Consider the following 18,137-nt stretch of genomic DNA (forward strand, 5'->3'; position numbering starts at 1 on the left):
GGTAATCGGATGTACAAAATTTCACTGTTGCATTCGTGCTTTCGAAATTTGATGTCGAAATTTAATGTCTGGCCCGTCGACTGGTATGGAGTATCACTTGTGGCCCGCGGCCACGAAAGGTTGGACGTTATATCCTAGCTTGTAATTATCGTCTTGATGTCTTCAGTGATAGTGAAGGTGCTCAAGCAGTCAACTGAAAATTCTGATATTTTTCAGCCCAGTCTATACGTTTAACGTAACGTCGGAATATGTTCAAATAATAAATTTCCCAATTTTATTGAAATTAATGCTTTTCTAAATAAGGTATTCTCAGGATTCAGGAACAGTTCGCATTACGTCGACAGAAAGATCATGCTTCGGAATGATGGCCCTAGCACAGAAACTAGCTTAACAAACAATAGTAGAAGATTCCAAAAACAGGACCGAATTCTAAATCGCCCGATAGGTAGGAGATTGTCCACATCACGACGGTTTCAAACCGAACGGACTCAATAAATACCAAAACTTCCGTATGACATTTTTAAGTTAGGCTAGGCCATCTTGACTAGGAAACCTTGACCGATTGAACCCTCGAAAAGCCGCCATACAGATCGAAACGTCGGAAAAAATCATAAACTAGTGTTTTCGATTCCCCCAAAAGGCTGAAGCCAACATTCTGAAGCAAAATCATCCCAGTCGTATCCCAACCAAGGAAAGATCATGAGTACATGTTCGACGAGAAAGGCACTATCACCACTAGGTGGATTAATCTGGGTTTTTTCAATAAGAAAAAAACAATCTGAAAATTCTTTCTCAACGTTTATTTGACATTTCATATGTAAGCGAATTACAGTAAAAATTCAGCTCAATAGGAGCATTTATTACGAAGAATGAGATGTGTAAAGTTAGCGACTTTGCTTAAAAACAAAAGAAAAATCGATTTCAAATCATCATCCTTGCATGGAAAGTCGAAAAAATGTCCGCTCTACTGTAATTTTTGCCTTTCTCGTACACTAAGTGTACTGGAAAGGCTATATGTTCACTCCAAAAATGACTTTTTGATAGAAGGCCCGGAGGGTCGAGTCACATATACCAATCAACTCAGCTCGACGAATTGAGGTGATGTCTGTGTGTGTGTATGTATGTATGTGTGTGTGTATGTGTGTGTACAAAAAAACTCACATCACTTTTTGGCAGTAAACCTCAACTGATTTTAATGACCAACGGTTCATTCGACGCGGAATCTGGTCCCATTGTTTCCTATTGAAAATGGTTCGGATCGGTCCAGCCGTTCCGGAGTTATGGCCATTTAGGTGTTCCGGATCGGTACCCCAGGAAGGGGCCAGATATGAAAACGCTACAAACCCATTCATGCGACACATCAAACCACGGCACTTTCGAAAACATGATGAACGGTAAACAAGAAAATAGTTTCGGGCCATATCTGAACCGGTAGTGTTCCGGAACCGGTTCCGGGTGACCCGCCGGAAGTGGCCAAATATGAAAGTGAACCAAACCCTTCATGCGACACATCAAACAGCGGATTTTTCGATAACCTGATAAACAGTAGGCAGGAGAAGATTCTCAGACCATATCTGAACCGGTAGTATTCCGGAACCGGTTCTGGGTGTTCCGCCGGAAGTGGCTAAATATGAAAGTAAACCAAACCCATGCATGCGATACATCAAACAGCGGCTTTTTCGATAGCCTGATGAACAGTAGGCAGGAAAATATTCTCGGACCATATCTGAACCGGTATTGTTCCGGAACCGGTTCCGGGTGATCCACCGGATGTGGTCAAATATGAAAGTAAACCATAGCCATACATGCGACACATCAAACAGCGGATTTTTCGATAACCTGATAAACAGTAGGCAGGAAAACATTCTCAGACCATATCTGAACTGGTAGTATTCCGGAACCGGTTCTGGGTGTTCCGTTGGAACTGGCTAAATATGAAAGTGAACCAAACCCATGCATGCGATACATCAAACAGCGGCTTTTTCGATAGCCTGATGAACAGTAGGCAGAAAATTATTCTCGGACCATATCTGAACCGGTAGTGTGCCGGAACCGCTTCTGGATGTTCCGCCGGAAGTGGCTAAATATGAAAGTGAACCAAACCCATGCATGCGATACAACAAACAGCGGCTTTTTCGATAGCCTGAAGAACAGTGGACAGGGAAACATTCTCAGACCATATCGGAACCGGTAGTGTTACTGAACCGGTTCCAGATGTCACGCCGGAAGCAGCTAAGTATAACCAAGCTAACCAACCCCTTACATGCGACGCATCACATCGCAAGCTCTTCAGGCAACCTGATAAACGGTTAATAAAAGAGAATACTTTCAGATCATATTTGGATCAACCGATAGAGTTGCGGAACCGGTTCCGGGTGTCCCGCTCGAAGTGGTCAAATGTAGTAGATACCAAAACCTATGCCTGCGGCACATTAAAAAGCAGCTTTTTAAATAACGTGATGAACGATTAGTCAGAAAATAGGCTCAGACCACAACGAAGATCTTTATAAAGGCTACCGATAGTGTTCCAGGACCGATCTAGGGTATCCAGCCGGAAGTGGCTAAATGCCAAAAAGAACCAAACCTATGCATGCGACACATCGAACCGCGGTCTTTTTTAAACCATGAGGAACGATTAGCAAGAAAATAGGCTCAGACAGGCTACCGATAGTGATGCAAAACCAGCATTGGGTGCTTCCTAGGGTGCTTCGCAGGAACTTCAAAAATGAACAAAGTCAATGCAAGCGATAAATATGTGTAAGAAAACAAAATCTTGACTGAACTAAGGCCACATACATACAGACGTCTTACTCTACTCACTCTCCATCGTCCTTGTTGTCAACGGTTGAAACAAATATTAATCGTTGTTGCTAGTTTGACGTCTACTCACTACCAACATCAAGCCGCAGTGGAACGCAACCTGATTAGCATTTGGCAATTATTTTTTCGTAACGATGCATATAATAGCAATATGTTACAAATGATATGTCTATTTGTCTGTACTAAAGCAATCTCATCAAATCACTAAGGTGTAAAAATATACAGTAGGATTGGTCAACGTTATATGAGAAAATTATCGCATTAACCCCGGAGAAAGTTTTTTCAATCCTCTTTTCCGTCTAAAGCTACTGGGAATTTTTTATGGGATTTAGTATGGGCAATTTCACGTGCTTGCATTTCTTGTCAAATTTTACATGAATTTTGTAACCCATGATAATAAAATATAGCCTAAAGTGTGAAGAAAAAACTATGTCGAAGACCGTAAAGCAGGGCTGTCCAACAAACGGCCCGCGGAATCGATGAATGAAACTTGGCGCAAGGATTGAAATATTTGGAGATATTTAATATTTAAATAAAATTTAATATAAAAAATAAACTCGAAATAGGTTGAGTGTTTTGTTAAAAATTTTCAAAGATTAAAAAAAATTTAATACATAAATTTAAAAATTTTAAACTTGAAAAGTACAGCCAAATTTGAAGCAGAATTTCAGCAAAATTTACTGAATTTCAGAAAAACGTTGCTGCTGAACAGCAGAGTTTACTGAACGAATCAGGAAAGTTTGCTGAATTTCAGCAAATTGTTTGCTGCAACCTGCAGTTCGGCAAAATTCAAAAGTATTCAGGGTGATTTTTGCAAAAAATCAAGAATTCTTGCTCACATTTTTATGACCCAAATGATGTCAGTGTTGTGATTTGCCGTGAGAACGGGTAATCGGATGTACAAAATTTCACTGTTGCATTCGTGCTTTCGAAATTTGATGTCGAAATTTAATGTCTGGCCCGTCGACTGGTATGGAGTATCACTTGTGGCCCGCGGCCGCGAAAGGTTGGACGTTATATCCTAGCTTGTAATTATCGTCTTGATGTCTTCAGTGATAGTGAAGGTGCTCAAGCAGTCAACTGAAAATTCTGATATTTTTCAGCCCAGTCTATACGTTTAACGTAACGTCGGAATATGTTCAATTAATATAAATTTCCCAATTTTATTAAAATTATTGCTTTTCTAAATAAGGTATGTATTCTTAGGATTCAGGAACAGTTCGCATTACGTCAACAGAAAGATAATGCTTCGGAATGATGGCCCTAGCACAGAAACTAGCTAAACATACAATAGTAGAAGATTTCAAAAACAGGGACCGAATTCTAAACCGCTCGATAGGTAGGAGATTGTCCACATCACGACGGTTTCAAACCGAACGGACTCAATAAATACCAAAACTTCCGTATGACATTTTTAAGTTAGGCAAGGCCATCTTGACTAGGAAATCTTGACCGATTGAACCCTTGAAAAGGCCCCATACAGATCGAAACGTCGGAAAAAATCATAACCTAGTATTTTGGATTCCCCCAAAAGGCTGAAGCCAACATTTTGAAGCAAAATCATCCCAGTCGTATCCCAACCACGGGAAGATCATGAGTACATGTTCGACGAGAAAGGCACTATCACCACTAGGTGGATTAATCTGGGTTTTTTCCTTCACATTCATTTTTGAACTCAGGGCATGATTCTACACCAAAAATGATCATTAGCTTCCCGAGTTCAAAAATGCTGCAAACAAGTGTTATCTAGCAGTATTTAGGAGATGCAGGCTTTGTCCCAATGAGGACGTTACGCCAACAAGAGAGAGAGAGAGAGAGAGACTGGCAATGCTCTGGAATTTCTAAGATATAACTTTTTGAATTTTTTCGATTAGGAGAGTTACAGTGGTAATTTCTTTCTGGCTTGCAGTCTTCACGAAACAATTATTTTTGCTCCAACGTTTCGATCCTGGTTTGGATCTTCATCAGGGAATCTGAATATGTATTTAAAGAAATGGGGAGGATACAATGAACATAAAACATTGAACATAAAAGTGTTGATAACATTGAAGAATTTTATTTTTTAATTTTTTTCTTCTATGTTATCAAAACCTTTATGTTCAATGTACCCTTCCCATTTCGAAACGTTGGAGCAAAAATAATTGTTTCGTGAGCCAAAACATTAGACTGCAAGCCTAAGATATAGCTTTTGGCAATTTCTTCGGTAATTTTGTAACGTCAGATACTTACAGGGCTACTCCGCTACTGCTCTCAATAACTCCTGGAAACAGCATGGCCTTGCTCTATTAGACTGTTTTTGCGATTAGCTTCTTGGTTTTTGACCCTGAAAAGAGCACTAGTTCTTGAAGACGCGATCTTCGGTGTGGCACCAAACAATTTTTTAAATAATTTTTCAGAATTCTTTTCTCTCTATTTTTGTAGTTAAATGACCGTCACTTTATGAAAACCTTTCTTTTTTATGTTCATTTTGATCTGTTTTGAGTAGTCTGTTACCATACTCTATTAAGTTCAGACTTGTCAGAAGCTTAAAATGGCCGCCACACCTACTCAAGATTTCGTGGTCCTCTTATTTTAAGCGTATTACAAGTGAGCAAGATCAAAATAAAAATCACACTGTTGTTCAAGTTCTGGTGCAATGGTGAACCGGGATTCCAAGACGTTTGTTCTTAATGATATTCCATTTGCTTCCCGTCATGTTAATTAGTTTCCAGAATCACTTTTGTAGTCTTTTCAGGCGAGCCCTTCTGGCTCGTCCTGTTTTTTTTCCACGACCTGAAGAAGTCAATTACATCTGATTGCCGTACTTACTTCAACAGAAAATATCACTGTGCCTCCAACTCAATGCCATCGCCTATTCTAATCAGCACCACATTTTGGCTTCACTCCAGTTGTAAGTGGATGACAGCCATTTCAGGGGGTTATTTGGGCCACACGGCTTCTCTGTGTGTCAATGTCAAAGCAAAGCCTTTTGGAATCCCCGCCACTATTTCATTTGTGATTTCCTTCAGGATTTTTTTTTACAACTCTCCTATAAACTTGTTTGGTAATTCCTTTAGGAATTGATTGAGCAATTTCTTTGGAAATTTCCTTGGGCAATGTCTTGAGAATTTCCATCAATGATTTTTTGATAATTTTTACTTTCGAATTTCTTTTGTAACCTCTTCCGGCATTTTTTTCTATGGTAGTTCATTAAAGATTTTCTTCGATTTTTTTTTTCAGAAGTTCCTGCAGTAATAGATTTGAGCATTTATTCGGTAATTTGATTGTGGGTTGCTTCTGAAATTCCATAAGAAACTTTACCAAAAAAGTTTTTGTGAAAGTTTCTTTGGCGGCTCTGTTTTCGAAATTTCTTCGAGAATTGGTAAAACAACTGCTTCGGCAATTTCTGTGGTGAATCCTTTTGAGAATTTCTTTGGCAGCGACTTTTTAAATATCTTCTCAAACTGCTTCGAAAAATTCTTGGGCTTTGTCTTTGGGGATTTTTTAGGCAACTGTGTTTTCATTTGATAATTCGTTCGGTTATTTTAATAAGAAAAAAAATCATAAAAAAATATGCTGCATGGAATTCCAAAGAATCGTTCCATTCCCATAAAAATTTACGTAGGAATAAAATGCACTCTCCAAAGAAATTGCCAGAAAATTTCCAAAAAGGATTGTCGAAGAAGTTTTTCAGAGAGAAAAAAAAACAAAGAAAGAAGAAATTTTCAATTGAAGTGCCGAAGAAAGTTCCGAAAAAATCTGAAAGAATTTTACAAAAAAATTGTCGAAAAAACTCAGGTAGATATGGTCGAAGTATTTTTCAAAAGACTTGCCGGAATAATGATAAAAGGTATGGCATGGCAATAACTGAACAATTTTTTTACTGGAAATATATAAAAGCTCCAAAGAACATTAGTGTCATGTGATGAGCAAACTTGACAGACAGTAACAGACGGTTTTGTTACTCCAGTATCGGTACACTCAAACAAGCGATCAATAAGATAGTTGTTCGATACTAACAGTTGGTTTAACAGTAATCGTCAGTATGTGAGTATGGGTGATTTTCTATTTTAAGCGAGAATGGCGCCTGCTACGTCAGATTGCAGGTCAATGTGGGGCAGGGGGGGGGAGTGAAGATCGCAATCGCTTGCCCACGGCAGACCGATTATTTTACTACATCAGCACAAGTTTATTCAGATGTCAGAGTGTTTTTGGGAAATTTTTGTTTATGCCAGTGGGTTCACACATTGGTGCATGGATGCCATGCGTCAAGTGATAGATTACACCGTTCAACACTAAATTTTGTTATGGGATGAGAAAAAAAATAACAGGGGTTTGGAACCATAGAAGTGTCATAGCAAAAGAATTTTTGAAAAATATTGGACCGGGCCTTCACAGTTTAAAACCGAAGTTTGTCTGGAGAACTTGGGGTGTTCAATTGAAATGTGCATGAGAAAGCGCTGTGCATATATTTAGGCGTTAGACAATAATGAAACTAACCAAAAAACCGAAAACGCCTAAAAATATGCGCGGCACATCCAATGCACATATCAATTGTACACCCCCAGTTCTCCATACAAACTTCGGTTTTAAACTGTGAAGGCCCGGTCCAATATTTTTCAAAAATTCGTTCACTATGACTTTTCTAGGGACCCAAACCCCTGTTATTTTTTTATCATCCCATAACACCACATTTTGTAAAATTTTGTCGAGCAGTGTTATGTCCGGATTATAGATAGTAAAGTAAACATAGATCCGTGTTGATGAATCCGTTGTATTAAAACGAACTGTCAAAATCTGTATCCAAACGAGCATGGCGTCACGATTTGGACAACATCAATGGAGCGCATGACGTCATATTAAACCGTCGCACTCTTGAAAATTACTACTAACACGCTTGAAACATTTTAGTCAGCAGATCTATGTTTACTCTACTATCTATGTATAGTCCGGATCACTCTAAACATAAAGCGGCACAGTTCGCTTGGTTGCATGACTTGTAGGCGATACCACAAGTCCGATCTGCTGTGGAAGTTGCAAGGAATGGAAAAGGCTTTATTAACCCATTTCTAGTTCTAACGATGGCATAAGTTGTGGGTCAGGAGTTGCACCCAAGATCTCTCTGCACATGAATTAGAAATTCTTGAGCTTGAGCTTCATTGAACGCTAGATGCTAGGGGGATTAGGGGCATAATGGATACCCTAAGCAAAAGCGTATGTTAGGCCTGTATAATAGACAAAAACTTAACATATTATCAGTTGGCTTACAACTTTAACTTGTTCCCTATATATTTCAATCATTTACAGCAGGTAGAATGTCATTATTGTGAAGAAATAATGAATTGTAGAACGTGTGATTTTTTGGGCTGGCAGGAAAGGTATGGGGCGAAATGGACACCCATCGGGGCATAATGGACACCCCTGCATATTTTATACTGTATCTTTGATAATACAGACCATTTAAGTAATTTGCCTACGGATATCAATAACACAGATATAATACTCCATCTTAGACGAGTTTACATAACATCAGAGTTAATTGAATGAATTTTAGGCTAAAATAATCGGATTGATTTTTTCCAAACTCTCTTAAACGCCTAACAGTATGCAACGCGCGTACATTCATTCACAATTGCCAGTGTTTATTTCGCCCCGAATCGACTACAACATTAAAATTGCTATTTTGAGTAAGTTTTGATAAAAAATATAATACTTCATCCATTGCTAAATCTGCGTATACATGTAGATAAGCTAACAATTCACTTGTTTTGTATGGTGGACACACTCAAGCACTCGTAATACCTTATTTGCTACTGCTTCGAAATTATAAGAAATCCACCATATGAATAGCATACTTCAATTTCAATGATATTTTGATTATTTTGAAGGAATATAAATGGTACTTTTATGAAATAGAACAATGACTTCTTCCTTTAGACTTATGCATTAAAAGTTTTACATAAAAGTCAACGGTTTCGACAAAAACAGGGGTGTCCATTTCGCCCCGGGTGTCCATTACGCCCCTAATCCCCCTACTCCAGTATCGCCAGACCAGCTACACTCACACAAGGAACCAATGAGATTATCTGCCGAGGAACTAGCAGGCATCTTCAGTGTATGAGCGTTGGTGATCTTCTATTTTTAGGCGACAATGACGCCTGCCACGTCAGGTTGCAGGTCAATTTGGGGAAGAAAAAGGAAGTGATGTTGCAATCGTTTGTATCCGCATCAGACCAAATATAACTCTGCGTCTGCATAAACTCATGCAGATGTCGGAGTGTTGGTGGGATATGGTTGGCAGAGGGTTCACACATTGGTGCGCGGATGCCAGGATTAGTGCGATTAGGGCCTGTCCATACACACTTAGAAATTCTGAAATTTTCACGAAACGGAATCACCAAAAAACGTAAATGTTTTCAAGACTGAATCACAAATTGAACTCAATTTTACGCGCATCATGTAAGTGCTGGTTGGTTAGCAAATCCGTTTCACCAGAAACGTAGAATCAGTATCACGTTCATCAGCCACCTTCCAACTCGGTGAAATAGCCGAGAGGTAAGAGATGTGGCTCACGATCAGCAGATCCGGAGTTCGAATCCCATGCATGACAATATTTTACTTTTCTATGTTTTATCTGTCAAATCGGTTTTAGCGATTGCTAGACGCTAAGAAAAAATAAGTTTTATTTTGTGGTGTCTTGAAAGACGTAAATTTACATGTTATAACCTCTAAATTTGTGTTTTTGAAGATGCTCGTATATGTCAGGTTCAGGACACTTAAAATTACATGATATTTTCTAGGTGTGTGGACTACGTAGACTCTTAGGGGGGGGCGGGGGGTTCTGACCAAAGTCTACGCTCCATACAAATTTCGAAAATTTTGTATGAACAAAAGTCTACGGAGGGGGAGAGGGGGGGGGGGGGGGGGTTGAGATTGCCCAAAATGAGTCTACGTAGTTTATGGACAGCGCCTTATTACTATGCTTTGACTGCATAACTCGTAGGCGTTATCTGATAGATTGACACTGTGCTGTGAAAAGTTGAAAGGAAGGGAAACGGCTTTGCAACCGTTTCTGGTTCTAGCGATGGCTATGAACATATGATTATTAGTATGGGACAAACATCAAATTCTCGCTCCAGTCGACTTTTTCGATTCCATTTAGGTCCCATATGAACTGTGCAAAATTTCAGCGCAATCGGTGAAACTATAATTTAGCGCAAGCGGTTCAAAGTTTTCATAGGATTTACTATGGGAAAAGTTACACTTCAGATAAAAAATCGCAGACGACGCCCCTTGTCTCCTTAATTCAAATCGATCAACGCTTCTTGTAGAAAAATCATTTAAGAAACTTTTATTCGAAGACCGCAAATCGATTGGAAGCTTGTGAAAAAAGTTATTGATTTATTACCGATCAGTGATCCAACGAACGGCTTTTTGTTTTGTTTTATTAGCAGCACTGTGCCTGCTGCCTTGTCTGCTGCTGTTTCTGGGGGTGGTGATGCCTCCCGCCACCACATGCAACAACGACAGCAACAGTGCTGCTGATAAAACAAAACAAATAGCCGTTCGTTGGATCACTAATCGGTTATAAATCAATATCTTTTTTCACAAGCTTCCAATCGATTTGCGGTCTTTGAATAAAAGTTTCATAAATGATTTTTTCTACAAGAAGCGTTGATCGATTTGAATTAAGGAGACAAGGGGCGTCGTCTGCGATTTTTTATCTGCAAGTGTAACTTTTCCCATAGTAAATCCTATGAAAACTTTGAACCGCTTGCGCTAAATTATAGTTTCACCGATTGCGCTGAAATTTTGCACAGTTCATATGGGACCTAAATGAAATCGAAAAAGTCGACTGGAGCGAGGTTTTATTTTTTCCATACAAACGTGTCCCATACTAATGATTATACATGTGTTGTATATGTAGAGAGGAGAAAATAGAGAAAGTGGATAGAAAATGCAAAGTAGAAGGAAAGGGACGGGCCTGGGATTGAACCCAGGATCTTCTGCGTATGAATCAGAAGCTGTAGCCACAAGAACACCAAGCCCATCTCTCTCTGCATATGAACCAGAAATGGTAAAAAAGGTGCAGTGCGATCCCGGTATATGCACACACCTAGAAAATATCATGTAATTTTAAGTGTCCTGAACCTGACATATACGAGCATCTTCAAAAACACAAATTTAGAGGTTGAAACATGTAAATTTGCGTGTTTCAGGACACCCCAAAGAAAAACTTATTTTTTCTTAGCGTCTAGCAATCGCTAGAACCTATTTGACAGATAAAAACATAGAAAAGTAAAAAATGCCACTCATGGATTCGAACACCGGATCTGCTGATTATGAGCCACATCTATTACCTCTCGGCTATTTCACCGAGTTAGAAGGTGGCTGATGAAAGTGATACTAATTCTCCGTTTCTGGTGAAACGAATTTGTTGACATCTAATGCAACCAACCAGCACTTACATGATGCGCGTAAAATTAAGTTCAATTTGAGATTCAGTCTTGAAAACGTTTACGTTCTTTGGTGATTCCGTTTCGTGCAAATTTCAAAATTTCTAAGTGTGCAATGCATGTTGGTGACAAAAATGGACCTCTAACTTTAAACACGAAGTGAATTAAATTTAACGCAATAAATCCTAAGGAAAGATCGGCATTTGTAGGCATAGATATGAAGCCCTTAGTTGAAGATGTTTTCACAGATTCTCGAACTCAGTACTCAGTCCTGGAGTTTGACCCAGAACAGCCAATTTTCATCTTTTCCTGGAAATCCTTCTCACGATCGTACCACATCTGCAAAACAAAAGAACAAAGAGCATTTTCCAAGAGCGACTCACCTTTTGCTAATCCGAACATTGTGGATGCCACCGAGTAGCAGACCAGGAAAAAGGCTATTTTAATAATCCCCATGTTTGTCGGTCGCCGTTGTCCTGGCCGCCGATGCCACCGGCAGCAGCTTTGTCCTTCCACTGTGGTCGTCGTCGTCGTCTCTGTCATCCGCATCCTGGTCACCATCTGCTTCACCGTCATCGTTCTTGCTGGGCTGCCGAGCTTTTGCCAAGGCTTCGAGGACGACGCATTCAGCTCACGGGCTTCGTCAGGATGATGCACCACCAACACCACCGTCGCCACGCCACAGCAGCACCACCAAAAGGACGATTATTGAAGTTGAAACAGCTTCCACATGCACACTTCACTCTCTTCTCACTTCACGTCGTGATTTTATTTTCGTGCTGCCCTGCCACACTTTGCATCCAATGAATGAGCAAAAAAAATCACCAGAAAACACTAACAAACAATGGATTTTTTTCTCGCCCTTCGTCCTCTCACTCACGTAGATTGCTCCAGCGATGCACTTGCACAAAGTGAGTAGAATTTTGCAGCATCCCCTGCGAGCTTGCCTTTCCCGGCGGACTGCACCGTCTCCGGAGTGAACCAGTGTATTTTTTTTTATTTATTCACCACTTTGGCTATGTTGCATAATTTTCCCCCGAAAAAAAAAAACTCAGCTTCGGATTTTTGTCCCAGTAGTGTACGTTCACTTTTTCAACTATTATTCCCGGAGTCGTTAAACCAAGCCAGAGCCACACCGGCAGTGGATTCCGGCTTTGCTGCGCCCCTCCAGAACTGTATAACAACTTTATTTTCTACTTGGCGACGATGGGGATTTTTTTGTGTGCTCATCTGGTTTGAAGAGCAAAAAAGCCACCGGAATGTCTTGCCTATGCCGAACGGGAGGGATAGTTTTCAGCACGATTGTACCTTTCGTGCTGCAGATTGGGAGGCGGATTTCCACGTGGACGACGCAATATGCTTGCCTGAAAGTAGAGGAAAAGAGAAGCGTCACAAAACAATAATGAAATATTAAAATGTTTGAAGTGGTTGAGGAGTAGTTTGAACGAGGTTGAGTATTCTTTTTTGTGGGGGTTTTGGCATCATCATTTACCTCTGAGCCCTTGAACGTTCACCCATTTGCCCTAATTCGAAAAATGTTTCACCTCTCCTCCCTATGGAGCATGGTTCGCTCTCAATGATCCAATTTTCTGCATTGTAATAATTTACCTCAGCTTACGTTTTCCTTGCACAAATCGGATTTACCTAAATGAGTTTCCAAAAATCGATTTACTTAATCCTGCTCCCATTCTGCCCGGTAGACTGCAACCATTTCGGAAGCGGTTTTTCAGCAGGAGAAAGGGATGTTGAACAAAAACGCTAACCGTAGCGTCTAGATCGAATAAAAAAGTCGTTGGCTGAAGGATGTGCAGACATTGAGAATGCTCTTTCGACGGAAAAGATTTAATGACGAATAAGGGTCAAATTCTGCACCAAGTTCGATCATAATTACAGATTAGAAGGAGGTATACGATTGGGAGGAATACTGGACTATTGTGGCTTTCTCAGTACATCAGATTGAAACGGAGATTTAGTCATAACCCGACGTTACGGTCTCGTGTATTGGAGCTTTTACATGGTCCAAGGTGCTGGCGCCCTTTGAAAAGGTCCAAGACACGAGGCCAAAACGTCAGGCTATTCCAAACCGCTTCAATCTAATAATATTGAACAGTCGCAACACCAGTCGATAATTTCAGACGAAGTGGCAAAATGGGGAGATTTGAGTGGATTAGGCCAAAGAAGTATCCAAGGGAGATTTCTTGGGCAAAGGGAGTTTCAAGAGGAATTGCATAGTTTTGGTGGTAGAGATTTCAAGGCCGTAAAGGGGGGAGGGTGTTTTCATAGCGTTTTATAAGGTTTCTAGGAGGAGGTGGTGTCTCTATGATATGAGTGAAGATTGAGTCAGTTTTAAGGAGTTTTAGGGGATTTTCACTGTTCAGGGATATTTCAAAGATGTTTCAGGTGTTTTATGTATATTTCAGAGGTCTTCTGTCATTTTGTCATTTTCTTATTAGAAATCATTAACCTTCAGGACGCGTGCCTGTTTGATATAGAAGCTGCACCACGCTCGTGCTGTATACAACGAGCGAGATTTTTTGGTAGTGTTATACTTTCTACAACGGTGCGCGTCCTGAAGAATTAACGGAAATTCACACCGGAAGAGGCCAAACTCAAAAAAAAAAAAAATCATGACATTAATTTTGTGAAATTCCGTGACATTTCCCATTTTTGCTTCTAAGATACTCTGAATGGTTTCATGTAGTTTATTGTATGTTAAGGTGGAATAACAGCTGTATTTTGAACTGATTGGGCAGAAGGGAATATCAACAGAATAATAAAATTTGTTATTTTGGCGTAATAACTGAATAATGATACCTGTAATTTTCATGTTATTAACATAACATATTATGTTATAAACTTGCCTGTCATAAGCGGCAAAATAAACCAATTTATTAACATGTTTTGTTAGATTCAATTACAACTCAATAATAGGGAATTTGTAAACTTGTTATTGTTGTGTTATTGTTCATGGTACATGTCAGTTGTCGTATTATTTTTAAAATGAGTTTCCTGTAGCCGGTAACATTTAGCGAAAAATATCGCACGTACCCTGTATAAATTTAAATGTGTAAAAGGAAAAATTTTGATCTTGAGTAGTACTTTTTAGAACAATGACAATAAATGTTCTGCTGGAGAATTTTATTTCAGATTCCACTCAAACTTTGTAAACTGGAGAGAATTTATAGAAAACTAGCTGTCCCAGGCAAACTTTGTCTTGCCTACTGCGTTTTTTGACGTTTCAAGTCCCTAGCCAAGCCCAAATCCCCGTTTAAAATGTATGACATCCCGATTTTGAAAAACTCTCAATTTTCCCATGTTTTTAACCTCAAAAACCTTCCTTGGGTGAAAACTAACAGAACAAAACTCAGACGACCCAAATCGGACCATCCGTTCGCAAGTTATACGCGGTCCCACGTATGCCACTGCATTTTTATATACAGCCATTCCATAGAAAAACGATATTGTGCATCTCCGATTGTCGTGAAACTTGGTGGGCTTGTAGTTCTTCGGAAATAATTAGACCCGTATTTTTTATTTCGTCATTAGGGTGACCAATTTTCATATAGAATGGTTCAAAAAATTAAGGTTTTTCAAAACTAAAATTTTTTAAAAAATCGTAACTTTTGAACCATTTGACCGATTTTAAACTTCTTTTTTTTTTGTTTGAAAGCTATTGAATTGTAGTTTTCAGGAAAAATACGTTAAAGGGGCTAAAATGTAAAGAGTACTGTAAAATTTGCAAATATATTAGTTTTTTCACGTTTTCATGGTCTCGGGACCAAATAGATACCCTGGTTTTATATTTTTATCAGAAAATTCAGGAAATTTGGCGTTACATATCAGAAAATCAGAAATGTATGTTGTTTTGTTTTTGAGATATGATTTTTTAAATATAGAGAGTCGTATACAATTACAACTTTATGTTAAATTGTCATTCCATACAAAACGAACAATCTTTTTATTGATTTATTGAACATTTAAAAAAAAATGCTTCGATAACTTCAATAATTTTCAACTTTCATTTGAGCCTAAAGCTCAATCAAAGTGACTTGACATTTTGTGCTTCACTACGAACTGTTGAATACGGTAATGATCCAAACTTTATAAATGATGGTTTCGGGTCATTTGACCGAATGCAATTTTACCGAAAGTGTCATTTGCACGAACGCCGTTTGGCCGAATGACATTCTGCCGGAACATGAATAAATAATTCAAGTGATAATGCCACTTTTATGGAAAAAAGACAAAATCGCTGATGAAATATTGTTGGTTTCTGCTCATTCCTTATCCCTGAATGCTAAAACTATAAAGAATAGCCTATGATCAAAAGAATGAAATATTCATGATAATCATATTAGCAGGTAAAATGTCAAGCAAGTCCCCTGAATTATTTTGATAATAATTCGGGCCAATGGCGAACTGATATTTGGTCAAATGGCCGGACACCATAAATGACCATGTGCGTGATCGAAAATTAGTTGTAACTAAGCCTTCAAATGACTATATCTCAGCGAAAGCTCAACCGATTTTAATTTTTTTAATGGATCTCTTGTCCGAATCCTAAAGTTTCAGATAATTGAACAGAAATCATTCTGGGGATGTTCAAATTTCCTATAGAAAAGTGCAACCGATTCAATTTTTTTTTGACGTGCTTCTTTGGTTGTGAACGTTTATTGATTGATTTATCTTTATTTAAGAGACTTTCAGCCCTTGGCTGGTTCGTCTCTTGTGAACGTTTAAAATATTTCAGTAAACATCATAAATCTTTGTGAATTAAAAGAATATAGTATAAGATAAATGAATATACATCGTTAGTCAAAAGAAAAAAAAACTGAACATCCCTAGCGCACCCGGCACAGTGATAAGTTGCATTTAAATTTTCAATTGGCTACATCTCAGCTATGACTCATTTGATTTTCAAAATTATTATATCAACCTCTTGTTCGAATCATGAAGTTTCAGATAATTTAATAGAACTTATATTAGGGATGTTCAAATTTCCTATAGAACAGTAGAATTTCTACAAATTTTCTTCTACATGCTCATTTGATTGTGAACGTTCAACATCTTTCAGTAAACATCATAAATCTGCGTGGTTCATATGAATGTAGTAGAAGATAACTGGATGCATATCGTTAATCCATCACAAAAATATTTGAACATCCCTAGCGCTCCCGGCACAGTGTTTGGTTGCAATTAAATTTTCAATTAGCTATATCTCATCGATGGCTCAACCGATTTTCAACATTCTTTAGCCAGTATCTTGTCCGAATCTTCAAATAGCCAACAATTGACTACCACTCATTCTAGGGGTGTTCAAATTTCCTTTTGAACAGTGCATCCGATATTATTTTTTTCGACATATTTACCTAATTGTAAACGTTCCTAACGTTTCCGTACACATAGTTGAATTGTGTGATTATAATGAGAAAAGTATTACATACAATGTTTTGAACATTTCTAGCGCTCCCGGAACGGTAATCTAAAACTAGTTGAAACTATAGTTTGCGGTTACTGACAACATTTCCATCCCGTATATTTCAGGATCAGGATTATGCATGCTTGTTGGTATAGACTCACTAGAAATTCGTAGGAAAATGGCCGATGCTTTATTTTTGAAGGATGTCATAGATTATAGATACGTTTCTCCATACCTAGCAGGGCAGGTCTCATTGTATAAAGGACGATCAGGTTTAAGACAAGTACGTCCGTTTCAAATTCCAAATAGAGTTCAAAATTACGCTAGGAATGAACCCATGTATCGCATAATGTCATTTTATAATGCTAATCGAAATCAGTTTAATGTTGCAATGTCCAAAGAAAAAAATAAGCATGTAATTAGATGTAGTTTTTAGATTAATTGACCTGAAATGAATGTATATGTTGTAATAGTTTAAGATAATGGGCAAATGCCTACAATCATAATAAATCAAATCAAATCAAATCAAATCAAAAATCCTTATTACTTAGAGAGTTGGAGTCTTCGGCAAAGTTATTCGACTGCTCAAGAACTTTCAAATAATGAGTCGTATGATTCGAAATTTAACCGCTAGGCGGCGCTATATGCAAACAAATTCTATTTTACATATCTTAGGATCCTGATTTTTATTAAATGAGGTGTCTTCGGCAAAGATGTTCAGTATATCAAGGGCTTTCAGTTGAATTACGGTTTGGTTCGAGTTTCTGCCACAAAATGGCGCTGTTTGCAAATTTGCTAAAAACATGCAAAATTTAATCATTAGCTAGAATATGTTCAATGAGCTGTAACTTTGTATTAAGTGCACCCAAAATTTTCAAATTTTGACTGCAAGTTCCCAAACTATTTAGCTACTAGCAGGCCCAACGTGGCTAGCCACGTTCCTAAAAAAAAGGAGTTTGTTTATCCAATCAAGAAAATTCTAGAATCTCCTAGAAGGAAAATTTCTAGAAGCTTCCTTGAAGGCTAATGTGTCAATGCATATGTAAAATATTTCTCTCAGCGCCAGAAGGTATACTATGGTGTATCCAAACTTGATTAGTATTTTTCTGTTTTAGGGTTCTAAAATACGAAAAAAATATTGATTTTTTCAATTGTTTGAAATTTGGAGATTCGGACTAGAGGTTGGTGAAAGAATTTTGAAAATCGAATGAACAATCGCTGAGATATAGCCAATTGAAAATTTAATTGCAATTAACCACTGCGCTAGGGATGTTCAACATATTTTTGCGTTGAATTTTCGATATGTGTCCATTTATCTTATACTATATTAATATGAACCAGGCAGATTTATGATGTTTACTGAAATATGTTGAACGTTCACAATCGAACGAGCTTGTTGAATAAAATTTGTAGAGATTGTACTGTTCTAAGGGAAATTTGAACACCCCCAAAATAATTTCTAT

At 38.3% G+C, this 18,137-nt stretch overlaps 1 protein-coding gene across 2 annotated transcripts in view; it reads right to left on the minus strand.

Annotated features, from left to right (window-relative positions):
- LOC109621350 (lachesin) overlaps window positions 1-18,137 on the minus strand; it is a 693,807-nt gene that overhangs the window by 618,030 nt on the left and 57,640 nt on the right. The window contains exon 2 of one of the 2 annotated variants that reach the window (XM_062849468.1): window positions 11,639-12,619. In XM_062849468.1, coding sequence (XP_062705452.1) covers window positions 11,639-11,831 — 193 coding nt within the window. In that variant the 5' untranslated portion in view covers window positions 11,832-12,619. Of the gene's footprint in view, window positions 1-11,638; window positions 12,950-18,137 lie in introns of those variants that run through there. The other variant, XM_062849469.1, reaches the window with a different exon arrangement.

This window comes from Aedes albopictus, chromosome 2 (assembly GCF_035046485.1).
Source record: "Aedes albopictus strain Foshan chromosome 2, AalbF5, whole genome shotgun sequence".
In the NCBI taxonomy this organism is placed as follows: domain Eukaryota; kingdom Metazoa; phylum Arthropoda; class Insecta; order Diptera; family Culicidae; genus Aedes; species Aedes albopictus.